This window comes from Diadema antillarum, unplaced genomic scaffold (assembly GCF_040938485.1).
Source record: "Diadema antillarum isolate AM-2024a unplaced genomic scaffold, OU_Dant_1.0 seq00000498_RagTag, whole genome shotgun sequence".
Lineage (NCBI taxonomy): Eukaryota > Metazoa > Echinodermata > Echinoidea > Diadematoida > Diadematidae > Diadema > Diadema antillarum.
In genome coordinates, this window is record NW_027271457.1 from 799,442 (window position 1) to 822,733 (window position 23,292).

General features: G+C 39.1%; 2 protein-coding genes across 2 annotated transcripts; one reads left to right on the plus strand and one right to left on the minus strand.

The window, feature by feature from the left end:
* Nucleotides 1-9: 9 nt before the first annotated feature.
* On the plus strand, nt 10-6,857 carry LOC139733834 (molybdate-anion transporter-like). Its single transcript, XM_071644640.1, has 2 exons — nt 10-131; nt 4,781-6,857. The coding sequence occupies exon 2, from the start codon at nt 4,843-4,845 to the stop codon at nt 6,190-6,192; it is 1,350 nt and encodes a 449-aa protein (XP_071500741.1). The 5' UTR covers nt 10-131; nt 4,781-4,842; the 3' UTR covers nt 6,193-6,857.
* A 3,833-nt stretch (nt 6,858-10,690) lies between these two features.
* On the minus strand, nt 10,691-23,129 carry LOC139733846 (ATP-dependent RNA helicase DDX51-like; the record flags this gene model as incomplete). The annotated part of the gene is made up of 8 exons (XM_071644651.1): nt 10,691-10,828; nt 12,385-12,519; nt 14,230-14,395; nt 17,500-17,616; nt 19,779-19,894; nt 21,023-21,063; nt 21,118-21,271; nt 23,108-23,129. Coding segments are annotated over 8 exons (775 nt in total), but the record flags the coding sequence as incomplete, so codon positions are not given.
* Between the last annotated feature and the right edge of the window lie 163 nt (nt 23,130-23,292).

The window sequence follows — 23,292 nt, forward strand, 5'->3', positions numbered from 1 at the left end:
TGATGACGACGTGGCTTCTGCCTGCCTTGGTTGGAAAGGAAAGTAAGATTTCGACATGAAATTTTCGATTTCCACTTGCCAACGATGTTGATCTCAAACTATGAAGACATAGCTGGACAGAGTGGGTGAAGGTATTACAGTATTTCTAGTTAATTTATCAATCGTAGTTCTCAGCAGCTGCAGCAGTTTGAGTAGGGCCTATCTGCATTAATTGTCAGCTTCCACCGTTTGTATCTCTTTAGTATGGTCCCACATACTGATAATAATGTTACCCCAGCAGATCCTGTACAGAGGTACCGGTATTTAAACTGTAACTTGCCATGGGCCTATGGCTGCCGGCTGGCTGGCTGGATATGGATCTGGACAATTTATGTTGTCAAAGCTGATGAAGTTAAAGAGGGTTGTATAGTACATCGAGCTGTAGACAGGTACGGACCAACGGTATTTGCTAGATCCATTCATATTCTAGGCCGCCTGGACTCGAGAAATAGATCTAGATAGAGTCAAAATAATCGGGGATAATATTAATAATAATCATCACGTGTTTTTCATCGTCAATTACCATAACCAATATTAAGCAATATCCATCATGATGCAAATTTCAGAAATTGTGAATTCTTGACATTTTTGTGAAGGTCCTATGCTGTGTTGTGTGTGTGTCTGTTCTGTCTCTATCTCTGTGTGTGTTCGTGTATTCATGTGAGTTTGAGGAACTGCATTTCGCAACTGACTTTGAACATTGCAACCTGCCATAAATATTGACCATGTCAGTCCGGGAAACCCGCTCATGAGGACCGCTCCCGCGTACGAGGACTGCCCCGCCTCATGAGGACCGCCCCCACGCCTCATGAGGCCCGCCCCCACGCCTCATGAGGCCCGTGGGGGAACGCCTCATGAAGCCTTCTATTCACCAATGTGTGTTCACTTCTTATTCATCTCACATCTGACGTATAAATTGTCGCAACTTTGCACGGTGATTTTTTGTTACACACACATGTCCACTATCCATGATGAAAAGAAGAAAAAATCCTGTCTGTTTTTTTTTTTTTTTTAAATTGAGTTTTAATCAACCGATGCAGAGCGCCCATCAAAACACGGGGCGCCAGCGTGTTCGCACAATGCAAGACTGCCGCACCTACCATGCCTACCTAGCGGCCTGATCCGACTAGTCGGATCAGGCCGCTACATTGTAGGTGTAACAGTCTTGCATTGTGCGAACACGCTGGCGCCCGTGTTTTGATGGGCGCTCCGCATCGGTTGATTAAAACTAGATTTTTGAAAAAAAAAAAAAACAGACAGGATTTTTTCTTCTTTTCATCATGGATAGTGGACATGTGTGTGTTAAAAAAAAAAATCACCGTGCAAAGTTGCGACAATTTATACGTCAGATGTGAGATGAATAAGAAGTGAATAGGGGACCTCATGAGGCGTGGGGGCGGTCCTCATGAGGCGGGGCAGTCCTCGTACGTGGGAGCGGTCCTCATGAGCGGGTTTCCCGGACTGATGTATAGCTCTTGATCTTGTAGTCTTGATTAATTTTAAAAACTAAAGTCAAAGATATGTGATAGATGGCTAACTTTACACAGTAAACTTAGTTTCCTATTTGCAGATTTTAGAGGCCATGTTTGTAATGATCACTGCGAAGAATGAGTTGTTTCGACAAACAACATGAATTATGAAAGCCAAATTCAATACTGACAATATCTCTGCTTCTCGCTCTAGTCTCGGTTAAGATTCAAATTTATGTGAATGATTAAGTTATTTGTTATTTCATATTTTTGAAATGATTTTTGTGCAGTTTGTGCCGAATTTGAGAAAAAAAAAATGAACGAACATGAATACACCCCCCCCCCCCCCAAAAAAAAAAAAAAAAAAAATAAAAAATTACGTTCCATATGCTGGACATGGTGACTTTCCATGTACAGTGCGGTCTGTATTATGGTCTTGTTGGAGTATGATCTACATACCTGTACTCTACAGATTGTTCATGTGCAGTAACAATGGGGAAGTTGAACTTTTACACGGGTATTTGCATCAAATTCAATTTCAATTCAATTCATTTTATTTCCATATACTTCTCATTTATGGACATTATAACAGAAATCAAACAAGTTCTTTCACCTTGTAAACAACGTGCAAAACACAACAATATACATGGTAATAACACAGTAATTATAATATGTAATAACTGGTCAAATTTGAAATTGAGATGGGGTTGATCAAAGAAAAGTATGGCGGGACCTACATGAAAGCAAGCTTGTTTGGCTGTAAGCCCCGAGTAATATGTGTTTGTGAAAAAGAAATGGAGAACGGATAGTAGGTAAGACCAGATGATGTAAGGGTGCCAAATAAGAAAAAACAAACAAACAAACAAACAAACAAACAAACAAACAAACAAACAAACCTAAATGTGAACTATTACTGTGACTGAGCTATCATTGGTTTCAGGAGTACAACATGTTTTGCATAATCATAAAACCTACTTTGGTATATACACTATAAACTGTTGTTGCATTAAAGCTATCGCTAGGATATCATCAGTAAGACACAAGAAGTAACATGTGCAGCTTTCAAGCCATTTGGTGTCCGCCGTCAAGCTCTATGTAGAAAGTTAGAGAGAGAAAGAAGGAAAGAGGGAAGCGAAGTAGAATGTGGAATTGATAATGATAAATTCGGAGACATCAAGACCCAAAATGGAATCCGCAGCGTGTTGACAAGAATGTTTGATCGGACAATAACATACCACAGTATTACATAAGACATTACAATCATTCAGTTTCTGCAAGATATGCACTCAGTAAAAACTCTTTTAATCTGCGTTTAAAGGAATATAAGGACGAGCAGCTTGTTATTTCGGGGGAGAGGTCATGCCAATACCTAGGGCCGGTATACATTATCGTTTTTTTAGCGAAAATTGTTCGAGTACGTGGAAGGTGAAATGTGTGACTTTGGCGGGTAGGATAATTATGAATCAAATAGTTTTTCCTGAACATGCGAGTGAAAACATCCGGTAACTCCTTGGCAGAAAATTGATGCCGACGTTGTAAACAAATAAATCTGATGTTTTCAGTATCCTATTTTTGAAAAATAAATCATTCGTGTGGGACAAATATCCAACATGGTTGATATTTCTGATGGCGCGTTTTTGAACACGGAACAGTATGTCAAGAAGATTTCTAGGTGCATTCCCCCAAACAAGAATACCATAATTAAGGTACGGTGTAATCAAAGCAGAATAAAGATTAAGCAGGATTTGACTTGGAAAAACGTTCTTCAGTTTATTAAGAACGCCCATATTTTTGGAAAGAATATTACTTAAATAACTGACGTGAGATTTCCAAGACAAATCACTGTCAATAAAAAGCCCTAGAAATTTTATACTACCAACTTGATTTAATTGAGTTTCATTAAACTTAATGTTACAAGAATGGTTTTAAGACTGTTGCTAAAAAGCATACAGTGAGTTTTATCAATATTAAGTGACAATTTATTAGCGTATATCCAAGATTGCACAGATTTAAGTTCTTTATTCATTGTGTTAACAAGAGTATAAGGATCTCTGTGTGTAAAAAAACAGATTGGAGTCGTCAGCAAAACATATAAAGGAAAGAATTGGCGAGGAACGTGGAAGATCGTTAATGTACAAAATTAACAATAGTGGGCCTAGTAAGGAGCCCTGTGGAACACCACATGAAATTAGCTTTAACTGAGAATCACAACCATTTATACTCACAAATTGTTTTCTGTTTGATGAATAATCTCGAAACCAGTCCAAAGCCTTCCCACGTATACCATAATGTCGTAGCTTGTAAATCAAAATATCATGGTCAATTGTGTCGAAGGCCTTCGAAAAATCAAGAAAAACTCCCAATAGTGTGGGAGACATCATCTATAGCATGAGCAACTTTATGGATAAAAGAAAGTAAGGCATGGGTCGTACTGTGGTTTTTCCTAAAACCAAACTGGGAGTTACAAAAAACTCCACACTTTTCGAGAAATTTGTGTGTGCGCGTATATACAATTGTACCAACCTTTCAAGAAGTTTTGAAAATGAAGTTAACAAAGATAGGGCGATAATTTATCACAGATTCTTTTTGTCCTTTTTTAAAAATTGGTACAACTTTAGCTAGTTTCTTTTTTTGTGGAACTATGCCAGGTTAGATAACGATAAATTAGAAATGTGTGTTAATGGTGTAACTACTTCATTAATGATGTTTTTAAGGAGGAAATTGGTGATTCCGTCACATCCAGAGCTTTTCTTATTGTTCAAATTTTGCACGATATCTTTGATTTCTTCTTCAATGCTGGTTCGAAAAAAAGAGACTGCTGATTCTGGTCTTTTAAGAAGTAATAAAAATCAGTGTTTGAGTGTGGAATACTGCTGGCAAGATTAGGTCCTATGCTTACAAAGTATTCATTGAATACTTCTGCCACATCAGCTTGATCTTCAATATACTTATCATTATAGATAATATGCCTAGGGGGTTCAATGTTCTTTTTAGTGTTCAGCGCTTCATTTATCACCTTCCACGTACTCTTGATGTCATTTTTATACTTGATAAATTGCTTTGAAAAATGCATTCTTTTGGCTAAACGTATGGATGATGTAAGAACGTTGCGATAATGCACATACCGAGACCGAGTTCGACTGTTAGGATCTCTTCTGTATATAGAAAAGGGTATTTTTACAGTTTAATAGACCTAAGGAGAGATTTTGTAATCCAAGGTTTTTTGGAACTTTTTAATTCTTGTCTTTTTTCCTTTAATTTCCTTACTGCAGGTTTTGGACAGCCAGTGTGTCAGGATTGTCAGCGTATTTAGCAAGCTATGAGAACTTAGAGAATGGCATACCTACACTTTGTGGTGTATAGCAGCTTTGGCTGCCTGGTAACACTTTGTGTGGCGCTGACAGTCGTCGCTAAACGCCTCGGGGTCCAGCAACAGAATACTGGAAACAATCCAACATTTGTGCAATTTCAGAGGAAGTACTTCATGGCATACTTTCTGGCTCTCGCTGCCGACTGGCTTCAGGGGCCGTACCTCTACAAGTTGTACAGCCATTATGGCTTCCTTGAGTCGCAGATCACTGTGCTCTATGTCTGTGGATTCGCAGCCAGCGTCATCTTTGGTGGCATGACCAGTACACTGGCTGACCGCTTTGGCCGGAAAAAACTCTGCATCACTTTTTGCATCGTGTACTCGGTGTCGTGTTTCATGAAGCTCTCGCGGAGCTATGGGCTCCTGATTATAGGCAGGATTCTGGGCGGAATTTCCACATCCCTTCTCTTCACCGCCTTTGAGGCGTGGTATGCCCACGAACACCTGGAAACCCATGACTTCCCCAAAGAGTGGCTCTCGGTCACATTCTCAAAGGCCACCCTCTGGAACGGCGTGCTCGCGGTCGCGGCAGGAATCATCGCCAATGTATTTGCGAGCTTTTTCGGATTCGGCCCCGTCGCTCCGTTTCTTCTCTCCATTCCCCTCCTGATGGTAGCTGGCGCCCTCGTTGCCACGGGTTGGCAAGAGAACTACAGCAGTCAGCGCGTCAGCTGCTCAAAGACTTGCAGAGAGGGTATGAGGCATATTCTCAGCAGCCGCCGCATGTTGCTCATTGGGGCCATGCAGTCGCTGTACGAGAGCGTCATGTACATTTTCATCTTCATCTGGACGCCCGTCCTCGATCCCTTCCGCCTCCCGCTGGGGGTCATCTTTTCAAATTTCATGCTCTGCATCATGATTGGCTCGGCCGTCTACCAGATCCTCACTGCCTTCCGCCAGTCGGCCGCGGTCCTGGTCAATGTGGCCATCGTCATCGCCCTCGTGTCGACGCTCATCTGCGTGGGCTCCACAAAGCCGCTGCACGAGCACCCGACCGTGTCGTACGTGGCCTTCCTTTCGCTGGAGCTCGCCTGCGGTATCTACTTCCCTGCCATGGGCTTCCTGCGGGGGAAGATCCTCCCCGAGTCGCACCGAGCCGGGATCATGAACTGGTTCCGCGTGCCGCTCAATCTAATCGCCTGCATTGGCCTCATGGTGCTCCACGACGATCCCACCAAGGCCGGCACGAGACACATTTTCATCATTTGCTCCGCTCTCTTAGCGCTTGCCCTCTGCTGTGGCCTTAAGTTTCGAGTGCTGACCAGAGACAGTCCCGAACTCATTGAACATGACACTGAAATTGAGACTGCATAACTATTTATGCTATTTATTGATGAATAGATGCTATAGAAGAGATAATATTGGGAATTGATAAGACCAGTTGAACTTTATATGAAGCTAGGCATAATAAAAATTGTTTCATATCAAGTAGAGCAAGTGTTACAAATTGAGATATTTCTCATATTTCCTCCAACAAAAAATAAGATTTACATAAATGCTGTAAAAGAATAATTACATTGTAATATAGCTATTTGTATGTGTATATTAGGTCAATGTGCTGCATCTGGCAAATTACCATCATCCTTTTATATAAATCCATAACATCTATTCCAAATTACTCTGCACTTTCGAAACATATTGATTTTTTATTGTCAATTCTAAATTCTCAGAGAAAGAAAAAAGTTTGACAGTGACAAAACTTTGCTATAAATAATGGTGTATCAGTCAGTACAGAGTTTTAACTTGGAGTCAGGATTCAACACTTTGGAGTGAAGTTGATGTGTATTAGAACCTTCATATTACAGGTGAATATTAAGATGTTCTGAGAATGTTGTTTTGCAATATCCATATATTTTAATAACAAAATGCGAAGTGCATTGATCAGTGAAATCTTGTCTACTCCGGTGGACAAGATGTTACAGTATAGTGTACCGCTGATGTCCCTCTAGACCAATGCATCTGATACAGTAAGTTCCAGTAAACAGAAGGGGCAGTGCAACTTTACTATTACTACACTGAAGGTCTTCCTACTGTGGGTAAAGTCGGCCATCTACCAACATGTTATTGTTCCCATGATTAATGGACCGTATATTACATAGAGAATGTTTTGCACACTATAATTCCTGACATTGATGCGGCTTAGTGAAGGGGCAGTTCAACTTACTATTACACTGAAGGCCTTCCTAGTTAAATTTGACCATTATATACATGTTATTATCCCCATGATTAATGTACACTAACCCCAGATATTACAAAAAGAATGTTTTGCACACTATGGGGGAATAGATAGATTTGCAAGTGTCCTAACTTTGCTCATCTGTTAGAGATGTTGTCAATCATAGAGAAGTGGGTAATATGGGTTTTGGTAAAAAAAAAAAGAAAGAAGAAAAAGAAAAAGCTTTTACACTTGTATCTATATTCAGTCTTTCATTATTTCCCAAATAATGAGCCAATTTTTGAGAACTGAATTCACTGAAAGGATGTGCTTGATGATGTAATCTTCATAGCTAAATATTCTGTTCTGACCCACATACATACATCATTATACACGACCAAATAAAGCAGTTTGTTTTATTACATAATGTAATCACCCAAGACAGTTTGGTGAGTCTACAATGTATTTGTAGCACCCTGCTCAATTTCAGTGTAGGGTGGGAACATGGTTATAAAGAGGTCAGGTACTATATAACCCAATGGTTGTTTTGAAGGACAAAGCTCTTCATATTTCTATGTTTTTGGACCCTGATATAGTGCAAAATGTGATAAATACTTGTAAGACAGTAAATGTCATGTTTTTAGTTCTTGTATTAGCAAGGTCCCACTGTAGCAGATTTATACCCATATTCAGATTGGCTGAGGTGTTGTAGCACTGATTTTCTTCTGGGAAATACAGCATGTCCTATCCTTTTCAATGTTTACAGATCATGTCACCTGACCAGGTGTGATTACAGGTATTATTTTTCATTTCTTGGGCATGTTTTTGTTTGTCTGTTTGTTCGCTTGTTTGTTTCTTTATGTTTGATATCTTGACACCTTGTTTCTCTAATAACCTGTTCAAGACAAGCAACTTCTCCAGTAACATGCATTTCCCATCTACAGTACATTGTTGTACTGTACACACCTGCCCAAGCATGCTGAGGAATAGTTTTCACTGGGGTAAATGCTCTACGATCTCTAAACAGGAATTCCTACTTAACTTAGTTTCACAGTGAACAACTCATGAGAAAAGTATCCTTTATAGTGAACATTCCGTTGAACTTATTTTTAAAACTATTTCGTGAACAGTTTACTGTCAACCTGCAAGTGTGCATGTACAACAGACTTTGCAGAGTACAGTATATCGTCTAGGCACTTCATGAGTGGTTTGGGTTTAATGAAGTGATGTTCGTACAAAGGTATTATGTTCATAATGGACACAGATGAAATTATAGATTGTACCTGTGATAAAGACACATTAATGTTTCGAAAGTAATAAATGTGCCCAGTTTATGTAATGTGTATGAGCGAGTGTTAATATACAATGGTAGATTTCAGTTTGTTGGTGTCTATATGTTTGTGTGGTGTTAGAGTAGAAGCTCATCTCTATTGGAAATTCATCTGAAATTGGTGTTAAACTTAATTTTGATCTCAATACAAGATATTTCCCTCTGGAATTTTCAGCTGTTTACGGTAGGATGTACCATTAACAGCTGGTTATTATGGGGGTACAGTAACTTGTATTGAGATAAAAAGTTTAACACTAGTTTCTGTGTGTGGTGTTGTTTATATGAGGAGGCTGCATATCATTCGGCATACAAATATTGTTATGAATGTTTGAGTGCAATGGACAATATTTCATGAGGTGAAAGATGAAATGATCTGCGCCTCGTTGAATGGATCAATAATCTCATCTTTCACTGAATGAAATATTCTGTCCGTTGCACAACGGAAAAACATTAATTATTTGTTTTATATAACACCTAAAATAGATCCTTGTCATTTGATGTTTTATGAATTTAGATATTAACACAATCATTGTCACCTGGCAAAACTTCATGAAATTTCATCAATTTGCTCTCAGAGCAAGTGCTTTGTACAGAACTGTATCTCCCATTTTGACTAAATAAAAAAAAAAATTATAAAAATAAAAGTAAAAAGGGAGCAACATTTTTTTCCAGGATATTTTTACACTTTAATGACTATTATTTGGCATGTGTATAGTGTGATGAGCATTGTAAGAGCTGTTATTTTTGCATACAGATATTCTTTTGCAAATGGGGAGGTCATGGACATTTTTGCGAGATGTTGTTTTCGCAAATTGCCACCAGGGGTATCGTACCTGCTCTATTACCCTTGTGCATGGCAACATTTTACATGCTTTCTTAATGAATTTACAGTCCAACAGTGATTCAGGAAATTAAATGCTCTTGAAAATAATGGCTTATACAGTGTTCGTTATGTATTCATACAACAAAAGGCATGTACATTCTATACTCTTAAAGGACAAGTTCACCTTCATAGACATGTGAGTTGAGTGAATGCAGCAGTATTAGTAGAACACGTCAGTGAGAGTTTGAGGAAAATTGGACACTGCATCCAAAAGTTATGAATCTTTGAAGTTTCTGCTCAGTCACGGCTGGAAGAGAAGACTACTATAGCTTGTGATGTCACATGTGTACAACTATATGAAGTAAGTATAAAAGAAAATTGAACATATTTTCACTTTTCTCACATAACAAAAAAAACACTTGACTTCTCTCATTCATAAGGCAAGGGGAATAATATTACCCTTTTAAATCAGTAACAAGTGGAAGAAATGTGGACTATTATTAAAAAAATAAAGTTTGTGAAATTCTTTTTATTTTCCGTTAATATATAGTTGTACACATGTGACATCATGCACTGTAGTATTCTTCTCATCCAGCAGTGATTGTGTGGACTAGATACTTAAAAAAATCATAACTTTTGAACGGATTGTCGAATTTTCCTCAAACTTTCACTTGTGTGTTCTACTAATATTGCTGCATTCACTCAATCCACATGTCTATGAAGGTGGACTTGTCCTATAAACAATTAGAAATGAATGAGCCAAGGACACAAAGAAAAGAGGAGATGAATAAAACAGAGTGAAGGTATTATTTGCAGATAAATAATTTTCTCTTTATTCCAAATTCAGATGCTTGTCTGATAACAAAGACAATCAATGTAGAGGTACATGTATGCTCACGTAGTATACCTGGAACCTTATTAACCCATATCTGCCGATCACGTAATGCAATCTAAGGCTGTTGCTGCCAAAGGCTATTTCACGTGTACGTTCACTAAGCTGTGCCATCTCAAATTCAAGGTGATGTCACCGATACTCATAAAAAGAAAACTCTGGAAAACTACATGAAATAGAAAGTAATTCAAAAGAAACCGCTAATGAAAAATATTCATAGCCATTTCTGCCACGGCTTATCCCGTAGATCGGCGTTCCCAGTGTTTGCGCGTGCTAATGGATATCCCGTAGATCGGCAGATATGGGTTAAAAGGAGCTGCTTGGGAATATTGAAATTGTCTTGTTGTGTATGTACAGGTATTAGAGATAATTGAAAAAAAGAAAAAAAAAATGTAATTGGAATGGGGCCTGTAAAATTGTGTTGTTATCGATGAGGTTCCAATGACATTAATAACCCATGCTGAGGGGCAAAAACTGTTGGGGGGGGGGGGGGGGGGGGGCAATACGTGTGGGCAAGCCAGCTCGCAGCCTACAGGAGAAACTCTGCGTGACAGGTAAAAAAAAAATGCAAATATCGCATCACATGACCCAAGAAATAGTTTTAGGCACTATCACACGATATCTTGCTGAAGTAGCCGCTAAAGTCCTTTCACTGATGGGAATCAAACTTGTAGCTGGCCCTTTGCCTTCGGCTTCACATCTCCTTGACTGACTTTATCCAGGATGCTAGTACTGGTGTGCCTTTTCTTCCTGTGGAAAAAAGAAACAAACAAATAAGTATGAGTATAGATACCAGCATACAAAATGATGGCGTATTGAAAAGCTCAGTGAACATCAAGCATTGTGATTTCACCAAAATTTGCAAAGTTCTGCACAGAGATAGTAGCAATTAACTACATGTATTGCATAAGATTTTTCTTTTGTTTTATACTATAGAGGGAATAGGGTGCATTTTGAAAAATTCCCTTCTCCTCCGGTTTAATAACAAAGCCAAAAAAAACAAAAAAAAACGAGGCCTGATTACAGTTAATATAAAGTGTATAACAAAACTAAAGTTGGTTGAGAGAAAGGCAGTTCGACCATTTGCACCCCTGCAAACAATTCAAAGAGGAGTTGTAAAAGGTTTAGCTCCATTACTAGGATGCATAATTTTTTTCAATCACACGTAGTTAGTTTTTTATGATGCAATTGCACAGCACATCGCATAAAACATATAAACCAAAAGTATGATAATACACCTTATTGGTGGACTGTACTGGAAAAATCTCTCCAGTAAGGGGGGGGGGGGGGGGGGGACATCTCAAGTGGGAGACACACAGCTAAATTGGAAGAAAAGGAGATTTTGCAAAATTGGCCTTAAATCGAAAGTTTTCACACAAAAAACATGAATTTAAGGACGGGCGAAAATCATGACTCTGATCCCGATATGAATGTGACCTACATGGACATGCATATGTGACCCGCTACAACAAAATGATCCTAAAGTCGGGCGAGGTTGAAAATTGCCTGATATAATCCCTTAATCTTTCTGCTTTAAATTGATATATAACACATTTTATAAAAATAATCGGCTGCGGAGATATCGATGTTTAAAAGAGAGCATGTCGAGACGTCTGGAAAATCACTGTTTCGAGAAAAGCGCCCATGTATTATAAGTCTTCCTTTCAGTCAGTTTTCATCTCTGGACAATAGAAGGTAAGCCCTAGCAACCCCCGAAGAGTTCATTCAAGCACATAAGCGTCGGCGGTCTCCTCACCAACCAATCAGTGACCAGGATATGAGAAGCGGCTGAGCATAGCGCACCCCGCCCGCACGCACCAGTCGACTGGGCAGTGTGCGAGCTTCACGCTTCAGTTAGCAGCAAGCAGCAAACTGACCAATGAGATCACTCTGGTCGTTGTTAGGGGCGGAACCTTTCTGTGGCGCTCAATCCAAATTTTAGAACCCGTTTCTGCTTCGTTGAAACGCCAAAAAACATGGCTCAGAAAAACGCTATTTTCTTTTCTTTCCTTTGATCATTTTGCTTCAAAATTTCGACAGAAGATAGAAGACATGTTAGACTTTAATAATATATCAAAATCAGAAAATCGTAAGTTTTGACCAATTTTAATGCTCTGACTTCAAACTCGATTTTCACGGCTTCGACCGTGCGCGACTTTAGGACCTTTTTGTTGTAGCGGGTCACATATACATTTCTCCGTTAAGTACAACAGTACTCCCCGTTTGCAAATTTAACCACTTGCGAAATCATCGGGAATTCCCGATTCGCGAAAATTTAGACTCGCTAAATATATGGTGTACTTTACCTTGAGGAGGGAGGGAAGCTCTGAGAGCGCCGACGTGAAGGACGGCACCAGGGACTCCAGGTGGTCAGCTGACACGTGGTGTCGCTTGATTTTCTCCTTCCCAGCATTCCTCAGCATCTGCTTGAACTTTGTCACCTGAAGAGGGCGACAAACAGAAATCCAATCATTTTGAGTAAGTTGTAACATTGGCATCTCTCTCTCTCTCTCTCTCTCTCTCTTTACGTCTGACAAAAAATTCAATAAAATTCACATGAATGGCTTTCTCTTGTGCTGTTCGATCTACAACTGTATATCTACTCAAGTTAACCCCTTGATGACGGACTGATTTTGCTACATCACGCAGGGAGAGGAGAACGTCCAGCGCACTCGTCGTCTCAAATGTCCACGCATCAAAATCTAAAGCTTCCTAATGAATTACACAAGCTTACAGACATACTCAAATTTCATGCTTATAATCTGTGACAAACATTCTGTGAAAACCAGACACCTCACCTAAGGCTTTCCTGACATAGCAAAAATTAAAGCATGCAAAATTGTTCTAATTGTTAAGATGCTCTTACTATGACCCCGTTTACAGTGCGAGGCTCGGCCGCGGCTCGGCCGTGGCCGAGCCTGCCTTCATTTCAGTGTAAACGCACAAAAGGCCAAATGCGGGGCCAAAATTGGCCTCGCATTTGGCCACGCTCTGGAGGTGGTCTCTGCCGCGGCCGAGCCTGGCCTTTTCTCAGTGTAAACGCAAACTGGGCCAAATGCGCGGCCAATTTTAGTCTGGCTTCCAAACCCTCTGCCCGTACTTTTTCATTATTCAGGATATCAACCCCCTCAACGTCGAAAACTAGTATAAAGGTGGTTTTGTCCTGCAAAGGATTTTTCCTTCGGCAAAGGCCTTTGCCCGAATGGCGAATTCGTCGCCACGGAATCCAGTTGGCAAAGGGTCTGAAAACCAGACTATACCAAATTTGCGTTTGTTTACAAGCAGAGCGCCACTACGACAAAATATTGAAAGGTTTGAATTAAAAGCGCGGCCGAGCCCGGCAGTGTAAACACACAAAATTGCGGGGCTCGGCCGCGGCTCGGCCGCGGCTCGGCCCAGCCCCGCACTGTAAACGGGGTGTATGAAGAGGTGGATGGCACAATTTGTCAGTAGCTCCTCGGAAGAAATATATCCTGAAATTTCAACATAATTTTCATCACTAGTGTTAATTGCATAATTATTCTTCAGCATTTGTCGCTACAAAGAGCACTAGGATTTTTCTCCCAATCAATGAGGAAACACATCCAGCAGGCTCCAAATAACAGGTTTACTAACCTGTTGAGGATGAGTCCCTAGTATACTTGAGCAAGTGTCTATGGGAAATTCATGATGTAGCAAAATCAGTCCGCCCTCAACGGGTAAACCTAAAAATTAAACCATTAGCTATTGCAAAGAACCAAAAGGATTCTACTGCATACTAAGAATTGAGTATGAATAAAATGAAGCAATCAATTTCATGAAACTGTTTATTTTTTTTTTCATCTTTAACCTTTTACTGTAGATTGTCTCTCTTGGGTGGCTACTTTAGACGGGTTTGACTGCATCAGTATATTTTGATAAAGTTTGTAAACATTTTGCATAGAGCCCAGTGACATTGAATACTTATCAGTCACTAAGCAGTGGATGGAGTAATATAATAGTGAACTATGAATGAACAGTGGACAAACCTCAGAACGACCATGAGACGTAATGTGCTGGTTAGCTTTTCTTCGATGCTGTAGTAATTACGCAGATGTTCCACAAAAGTTCAGTTACAGAGTCTAATGAGAGGGCTACAAGCATTGAGGGAAAAACGCCCATTCTCGACTCACCTCCTTCTTGCGGACGAAAGAGAAAGCTGTGCCTCCACGCCCCGCCCTGGCGGTTCTGCCCACCCTGTGGATGTAGGTGCGGAGGTGAGGCGGCAGGTCGTATGATATGACACACTTCACATTCTCAATGTCCATCCCTCGAGCCATGGCATCGGAGCAGACGAGACTAAAAATATTTAATAAAAACAAATATACAAGAGTAATATCATAGTTCCTGCTGTAATATCTGTAATTTATAGGCACAGCAACACATTCACAACAATGCAAGTGATCTTCAGTGGGGCACTGTTACATACAGTGTACATCGGTACCTACTGGTCTGACAGACAGGTTGGACCAGTAGAAAAAAATGGATTAGTGTCCAGCCCTGCCCTAGGGTACACTAAATATCTACTACTATAATACTCGAAGTTGTTGTTGTTGTCGCGGCCTTATGTATTTCCTGTTTTATTTTGGCGTTGCTGGTTTGTCTATCTCCTCCCGAGCCGTCGGCTCCGGGCAGCTGCGACCGGTGCCGTCGGCCGCAGGAGAGTATCCTACATCGAATGGCGCGGGTTTCGTCCCCTCTCCGCCTCCGTGTCGACGTCGAGGACGAAAAAGAAAAATTAATTAGCAACATGCATAATGCATTTTTGTGCGTGACTAAAGAGCCGAGCGTTTCAATATTCACGGACCTGCGCTGGCCTCCTGCTTTCTCGATCTTCCATCTTTTAGCTTGCAGAGACAATGGGGGAATACTAAAGATGATGGTGCAGCGAAATCTCTGACATCTTCCGGCGGACGCGCACGCTGAGGAGAAAAATCTCTTTGACGCACACACACAATGTACCTCGCAGAACTCTACACACTCTTCACTGTGTGTATAGTTCTGTGATGTACCTTTGCCTCCGCCTGTTACGTGTACTGAATGTATTGACGATGGTTACACGAATCTGTGTGTGCGTGATATGGACTACAATGGCATTTACGTACAGTTCGCCATTATTGGCGTCCCCAAATGAAAACAACGAACGTTGTTATGTAATTGTATTTTGCACAACTGCAGAATACTATATGCAGCTCAGGTACGTCATTTAGTTTGCTCGCCGTTTGCTCTCAAGTCCGATGTCATTGTACGCAGACTGTTTAGGACACGGCTAAATATATTTGCCGATCGTACCCTTCTATATCAGATAACACGCGCAGCTGTGTCCATTCGTTTACTGCAGAGCTGCTGTAATCATACATATATTCATAAGATGAGCGGACGTAGAGGAAAACCTCGCTTTGCCGACCGCCTATTTTTAAAATTGCAAGTGAAAATAGAATGTGTGGTTCTATGGTCAATCAAACCAAGTTTTGGTGACAAAAAAAAAAGAGGGAGCAAATGAAGACGAATGCAGTGATGTATATATTCTTCTTTCTTCCATATCATGGGAAAAATATTAAAGAAAAAAAATACGAGGTCGTGAGACCCTACTCCCACGGGTGCCTATTAAACCTGATGACTATGATCTCCCCCTCCCCAAATAATAACAATGATAATAATAATAATAATAATAATAATAATAATAATAATAATAATAATAATAATAATAATAATAATAATGATAATAATAATAATAATAATAATAATAATAATAATAATAAGGATAATGATAATAATAATATAATAATAACTATAATAGGAGCAATAATTGTAGGCCTAATATTGATTATGATAATGTACAGTCTGAAGCAGATGTAGTTCTATATGATATATCAAGCCAAGTTTTGGTGATTAAAAACAAAAAGGAGGGAGCAAAATTATGAAGACGAAAATATCTTATTTTTCTCTCATAACGTGGGGAAAAGAAACATGAAAAAAAAAACACAAAACAAATCGAGGCCTTGAGACCAGCCGTGGATTCCCGCGGGTGACCGCGTGGATGCAAGAGCAGGGGGTAATCAAAGTCATAGTGTTGATATCTTCCCGTTTCGACGGGAACAACCTGTGGGCAGAACTTTCGGGGAATCTCATTTGCCTTTTTGGTAATTTTTCCCTGAATGTTTTTGTTTTTTGCCCTGCGGAGGTGGAAATGTGTGTTTGCGTGAGGGGGGGGGGGGGGGGGAGGGGTGAGGGGCAACAAGACAACTGTTGGACTTCAACGGGTGCAAATAACCCCTCGAAACTCAAGTTCTATAATAAAAGCAAGTAATGGCGGGAATGATCCCTACCAATGGACCGGATCGCCGGGCATATACTACAAAAATGTATTATAAAATTTCTGGGAAGGGTGGTCATTCAGAAGACAGCACAATTAACGAAAGAATGAGAAGACTTTTCTTTTTATTTCTTCAATAAAAATTTGCAAAATCGTATTATAATACGAAATCGAAAAAAAAAATAAAACCCCTCAGACCCGTGGATTTCCACGGGTGCTGCTCGTTGATATAATAATGCTGATCATGATGATGGTGATGATGATGATGATGATAACATTAGAAATAACAATAATACAAATAACAACAACAATAATGATAAATAATAATAATAATAATAAATAAATAATAATAATAATAATAAATAATAATAATAATAACAATAAATAATAATAATGATAATAATAATAATAATAACAATGATAATAATAATAATAATAATAATAATAATAATAATAATAATAATAATAATAATAATAACAATAATAATAATAATAATAATAATAACAATAATAATAACAATAATAAGGTCTTCTTTATGCAGGTTAGCTTCTTCAGTGTTGCCACTGCTTTACCAGAGAGCCCTGCCAATATTGATCTGGATTTGAGCCCCAAAACTAAGTTCAATATTCAAAATGAATAGAAGAAGATAATATTCTTCAATAGGTGTAGACTACAATCACAGCCTACCTGGTAAGTTTGATAACTGCATCTATAACGTTCACTCACTCAAATTCGTAGGCATTCAATAGTGTAACTTTATTACCTCATCCATCCTCAATGAAAAGAGAAACAAAAATGAAATATACAAGAAAGACTAAAAGTCATAAAAACTTCTGAGAATTTTTTTTTTCTTTTTTTATGAAGACTTTGAAAACTAAAAAAGACCCTATCTGCTTATGACCACAAATTATAATTGTACAAAGAAAGATACAAAGATATATGACCAGTAAAACAAACTCATAAAAGAATAAAAGGTATGGATCCTCCTAGATCTAATCAGGTGACAAGATTTGTCTTTTTTCTTTAACATTTCTTTCTTTCTTCTTTTTTAGGAGCACTAATAAATTCCGCTAAAACTCGACTTACATCTGAATCTTCCCAGCCTTGAATCGTTTCAGGATGTCCTGTCGCTCAGCGTGACCGAGGTTAGACGAAAACTCTGCAACATCCACAGAATCCATCAATTTCAGAAGCAAGTATAACCTGGAGACAAAAAGAAGAGGAAGAAGAAGAAGAAGAAAAAAAAAACTTAAAAATTATGTATGTCATACATAGATGCAAACCAATACGTACATACATCTGATACATACACATGCCCACTTATCATTTCTTGTGTACCACAACATCGTCGCTGGGGTGACAAGACCTTACAGACTGTATATCTACAAAATGTCAGATGTTCAGGAGAGCACAAAAACATGGCAGCCAAAGCACTATAACAAATGGGTAACAAATGGGATTCCCTTTCCTTTGACATGCCATGGTGGCTTCATGTTTGGGGTAAGACAGTTGGGCTTTGGACAGGATGTAACTTAACTGATTATCTGACCATTAATCCAAAAAGGTCATTTTTGCCAAAATTTCAGATACAAGGTCTTGCCACCCCAGTGACATTATGTGACCCTGCACCACAAAACAAACAAAAAGTCGCCAGACATGAAATTTTAGTTAAGAGCATATTCTGAAAGAGCAGACTTTTAGCTTTGAAATGATGTACATATCTCAAACCAATTTGACTCTCCTAACCTATCTAAATACTGGAAAGAAGGCACACACTCAGGAAAAGTTTGAACTGAGAAAAGAGGCTCCGAAGTACAGTGTCTATTCAAGCGCTTAATCTTTACCAAGCAGTGCTGGCTGTGCAATGAATGGGACAAAAAACAGGATGTAGACCACTGGAGTAACAACAATGAAGGGATTACCAGATTAAATTGAAATTGATCATGCCTTATTAACACATTCCATCCTTAATTAATGCCAACTTTGAAAGCAGTAGCATTATCCCTTCAAAAGTAATAGGACTTGAAAGTGAAGAGTGTGTACAAGGTTTTTAAGAAATGAAAACGGGACTGTAAAGACACACTTAATCACACTATACTGCCAAACAATGTTCCAGAAAAGCGGCTGAAAAGCACAGCACTTTCCTGCCCATTTTATGATCCCAAATTTAAGCCTAATGTAGAAGAAGACTTGCTCTTTCAGAAATATGAAAAAGACAATATCTGCTCGGTTGACCCTTTTCACCTATATTCAGTCCTCACAAAAAATCAGCGTGTGCGACTTTTTGTTCGTTTCGTGGTGCACGGTCACATAAATGCAATATTTTGCAAGGTAGCTTCATTTCGTGATAATTTACCAAGTTGTCTGATATTCATAAACGTATCAAAATGACCACATATTATTAAATACCTCTTCCTGTAACTGAGCTACATAGCTACATAGCCTCTTGTCAAGGCCTCTCGCTGTATGGTGAAGACCGCTCGGCTGACTGGGGATGCGCGAGGGCCTTTTGAGATCTACTTCACATTCTTTTGTTAGCCCTTTGAACTACCGACTTTTGCTACCTGATTTCTGGAGTAAAATTCGACCAATCGATGTGTCTGTCTGCAGATGCCCAATTTGCACACAAGGAATGCATGCTACGGACCTCCAGTGGTGGTCAGTGATGCATGCGAACAGGCTGGACAACACCAAGACGAAGGATGTTGGGAGCACGCCATTCCATTGATGGACCCTAACCCATTAATCTGACTATCATTAGGGTTCATGGGTCATAAATAATAATAATAATGTCAAAAGGCCCTCGTGCTGTAGCATTCAGCTGGTCTCAATTTGGTCGCCCGTTACAGTAAGAGGGCCTATAGGCTTGTGACCTTTTACAACTCAGTCAAGTTTGAAGAGAATACTGAATACTGATGAAAGAGCTTAAAGGGTGTGTACAGTTCTGGTTGACGTGAGGATTTAGCTTTTAACGTTTTGCGAGATATTCAGAAACCACTCTATGAGATGTCAGAGAGCATGCAATTCTAAGGGGTATCAAAAGTTTATTTGATGAAAATTGGTTTTGAAATGGCTGAGATATCCAAAAACAAGGTGAAAAAAAAAGAGATCCTAATTTAAAAAGGCGTGGCCTGTCGCCTTTTATTATTATCACTTTTTTGGATATCTCAGCCATTTGAAAACCAATTTTCATCAAATAAACGTTGAATCCTTCTTAAAATTACATGCTCTTTTAAGAGGTTTCTTATTATCTCACTCAGGAATGTTCAAAACATGAATACCCACCTCAACCAGTACTGTACAGTCCCTTTAATGACAAGTTATCAAAGCTAAGTACCATGGCACATAAAGGGTTAATGGATCACCTGTGAGTGGCCTCCACTGTGTTGGTGAAGCACAAGACCTGTTTGAAGTACAGATGGAGAAGGAGATGACAAAGCACCAAAGGTTTGTCCCCCGCAGTGCACTGGACGAAGTATTCCTGGGTCAGGGAGGAAAGCACCAGAGAACCAATCAGTGAAACTGGCAAATTGGCAACATTTGAAGTTTGTGAAAAAAGCTTGAGCTGCATGGTCCTACCTGTGACCAATGTCTTGATATTGTCTGAACAAAAAAAAAAAAAAAATGTTGCCTCAAAAAAAATGAAAATAATTGACCTTAATCATTTAACTCTTTGTGTTCCATGTTTGCATGCCCGATGCAGCCGACGGTGTGCCAACTTTGCATATTCCGCTCAAATGCACAAACCCGCCCAAACCGATCGATAAATTGCCAAATGCGACAGTACGTACGATGAAAGAGTTTCTCGCAATTCCATTCCTGTCACATGTAGCTATCATTTTATGTGGTGATTGACTATCTAGGAGGGTTCCCGACTGGATTTGCAAGTAAAATTCAGGTTTTTGTTACTGTTTTGTGTGCAAAAGTCATGCCTCTACAATAATCTAGCTATACTAGTCCTTGGAATGAAAAACAATCATAGCTTTGTCATACAATCCACATCACAACAAAGCAGGGCATTTTTCTAGAACTTTGCTCATTACATGTCCAGAGTAACAAAAATCTGTAAAAACTACACAAATATGAAAAACAGAATGCTTTGACAAAGAATGACTACGTTGCAATTTCAGAATAATGTGGCACACAGGGGGTTTATGCCATGGCTCATAAAGAGTTAAGGTAATAAAATATGGATTGTTTGGTCTGTGATTCTATTTCTTGTCCTTTTGTTTTCAACAGAGAGTAGTGTTAAAACATACATGCAAAATCGGTCTCTGAGCATTGTGATTGTTTGTGTTTTGTTGTTGCTTTTTTTTCACAGCCATTTTGAGAAGGGGGGTAGGGCTTGAATCAACCCTCCCCCGGCCACAGAGCACCCCAAAAAGCCCGGCCTGGCTAGGGTTAAGTTGGTGAAGTGGTTCTGCTTCACACCCAATTGGACCACCCCCCCTCCCCCCCCCCCCCTCCCCCTCCCCTCCTCCCCCCCCCCCCCCCCCCCCCCCCCCCCCCCCCCCCCATGGAAGGCCAGATTAGTGTAGCTGAATTTGGGCTATCCAGCCATCATCTCAGATGGAAAATGAACAAAACAAAAAACATTGAGTACACTCACAGACAAGCCAACTGGAGTGGTGTACTTCCCAACAAAGTCTGCTTCTCCCTCTTCAAACTCCTCCCTGTCATCGGGTACTTCCTTGTCATCCACACCTGTCTCCGCCCCCTGCTGGTTGCCAGGGGGACTGTGGCGTGAGCGGAGTCCCGAGCCTTCCCTAATGGTGATGAGCCTCGGCTGGAAGAGTCGCAGCTGGGTCAGCTTCTCTGGGTTCTGTGACAGTGTGGCAGAGAACAACAGCTTCTGCAGCTGTATACGAGAGAGAAAATATTTTCATAACGACATTGATATGTTGCAACTGATTGACAAAATTGCCCTACATCGACGTAAATGAGCACTGAAATGATCAGTGTTTTAGTAGGAGCCATGATAAAAAATCATGGGCGTACAACATTAATATATTGTAGGAAACAAAAAAGTGAAGATGTCATATACACTCGGCAAAAAAAGAAAGTAAATGCTTTTTCAAGTTTATATTTCTCATAGAATATTTGGCTGAAAGCTAATGTATTATATACCATATCAAAGGTAATTTAATTGGCTATCAACCTGGTAGGTCAACAAAAAGGGAAACTTTATGCATGAGTGAACACCTTTGTTTTTCTCTTCCAGGGCACAAAAGTAAAAATTGCAAAACTGAACGAGTTGTCATACATGCGTATGTGCTCTCCCATAGAACAATAAGAATGAACAACAAATTTCACACAAACCGAAACATGAATTAAGTTGCAAAAATAAAGCTTTGAGCTCTGTGATATCTTCAAAGCCTAAATGATCAATAAGGGCTAAAAATAATGGAGGAACATAAAGAATCTTATGTCAAATCTAGATTCAAATGAAATAAAAGAAGTAATAATTAACAAAAATGGTAGAAATCTGATTTTTTTTTTTCAAATTAGGAAATTATAGATATTGTTTGGTTCTTGAATTTGTCTCATGAATACTTAAACCACTAGATTAAAAGAAATAAATAAAGAAATTCTGCTCATTTTAATCATCTGTATACAATGCTTATTATTCCCTATGTCATTTGAAGTTTGACTTTACAGAAAATTCTTATTTTCCCCCTTTAGTTTCCCACTTTGTTTTTCTTACAGGTTATAAAGAGATAAGGAGAAAGAAACCTTGTTTTTGCTATTTCATTCATGTCTGTCATTGTGTTAAACAGGTCTTTTGTTGTCACTGTTATCGTGAAGGCCATTTGCACATGAAAGAGAAGATGTCAATTTTTGCAATCTTTAATTTTGTGCCTTGGAGGACAAAAACGAATGTGCTCACTCATGTGTAAAGTTTTCTTTTTAATCAACCTATGAGCTTAATAGCCAATTAAATTACCTTTAATATGGTATATAATACATTGATTTTCATCAAAATCTTCTATGAAAAATATGACCTCGAAAAAGTGTTTACTTTCTTTTTTTGCTGAGTGTATTTCCTTTTCTTCTTCTTCTTCTTCCTTTCTTTCTTTTCCTAACTTTAAAGACTAAAAGCGCAATGAGCACCTTTTTGATGGATTGTTGCGCTATAGAAGTATACACTATTATCAGTATTTATGTAAATTATCCTTTGAATACTGAAATATGTAAACTTCAGTGCAGGATACTTCTTACACAATGTTAAAAATAAAAGATAAGAAGAAATGAACCAACGGCAGCAAAGGGAAGCTAGGTATAATAAGGAAATCTTAGAATTAGTAAAATGCATTGCTTTGCGCATTTTTACCTGCAAATAGCCATCCTTCAAACCACTAACATGCATTAATGTAACCAGAAATAAGACTTTGGCATGACAAAATGTGCAAATCATTACAAGTCCACAGTCATAAGCAGCATAGTTGTGAAGAATTGAGGGGGGGGGGGGGGGGATTGACTTACAGAAGACACTCTGTTATAGTTGATTTGATCTTTCTATACGTTTCCTGTATGTGTCAAGAGCTTTTTCTTGCTTTGAATGAGTAATGATTAATGTCTTCCAAAAACAAGCATACAAACAACAACAACAACAATTTGCAGGTATTTCTCTCAACTACACTACACTCTTTCCAAGGTAAAATTTAAATTGTTAACTGTCCATAGAAATACTCACAGGTAGCTGGTGTAATGACGATCTGTTGAAAAGAATAACACAAGACAGGAAAGTTTAAATTGTTAGTCACATTACGATCATGAGCATCTTTCAATACAACCATTGTACAATGCAACTGCATAATATACAACTGTAATGCCAATGTTGAGGAGTTTTAATTGAGAAGGTTCAACATCACCACAGCT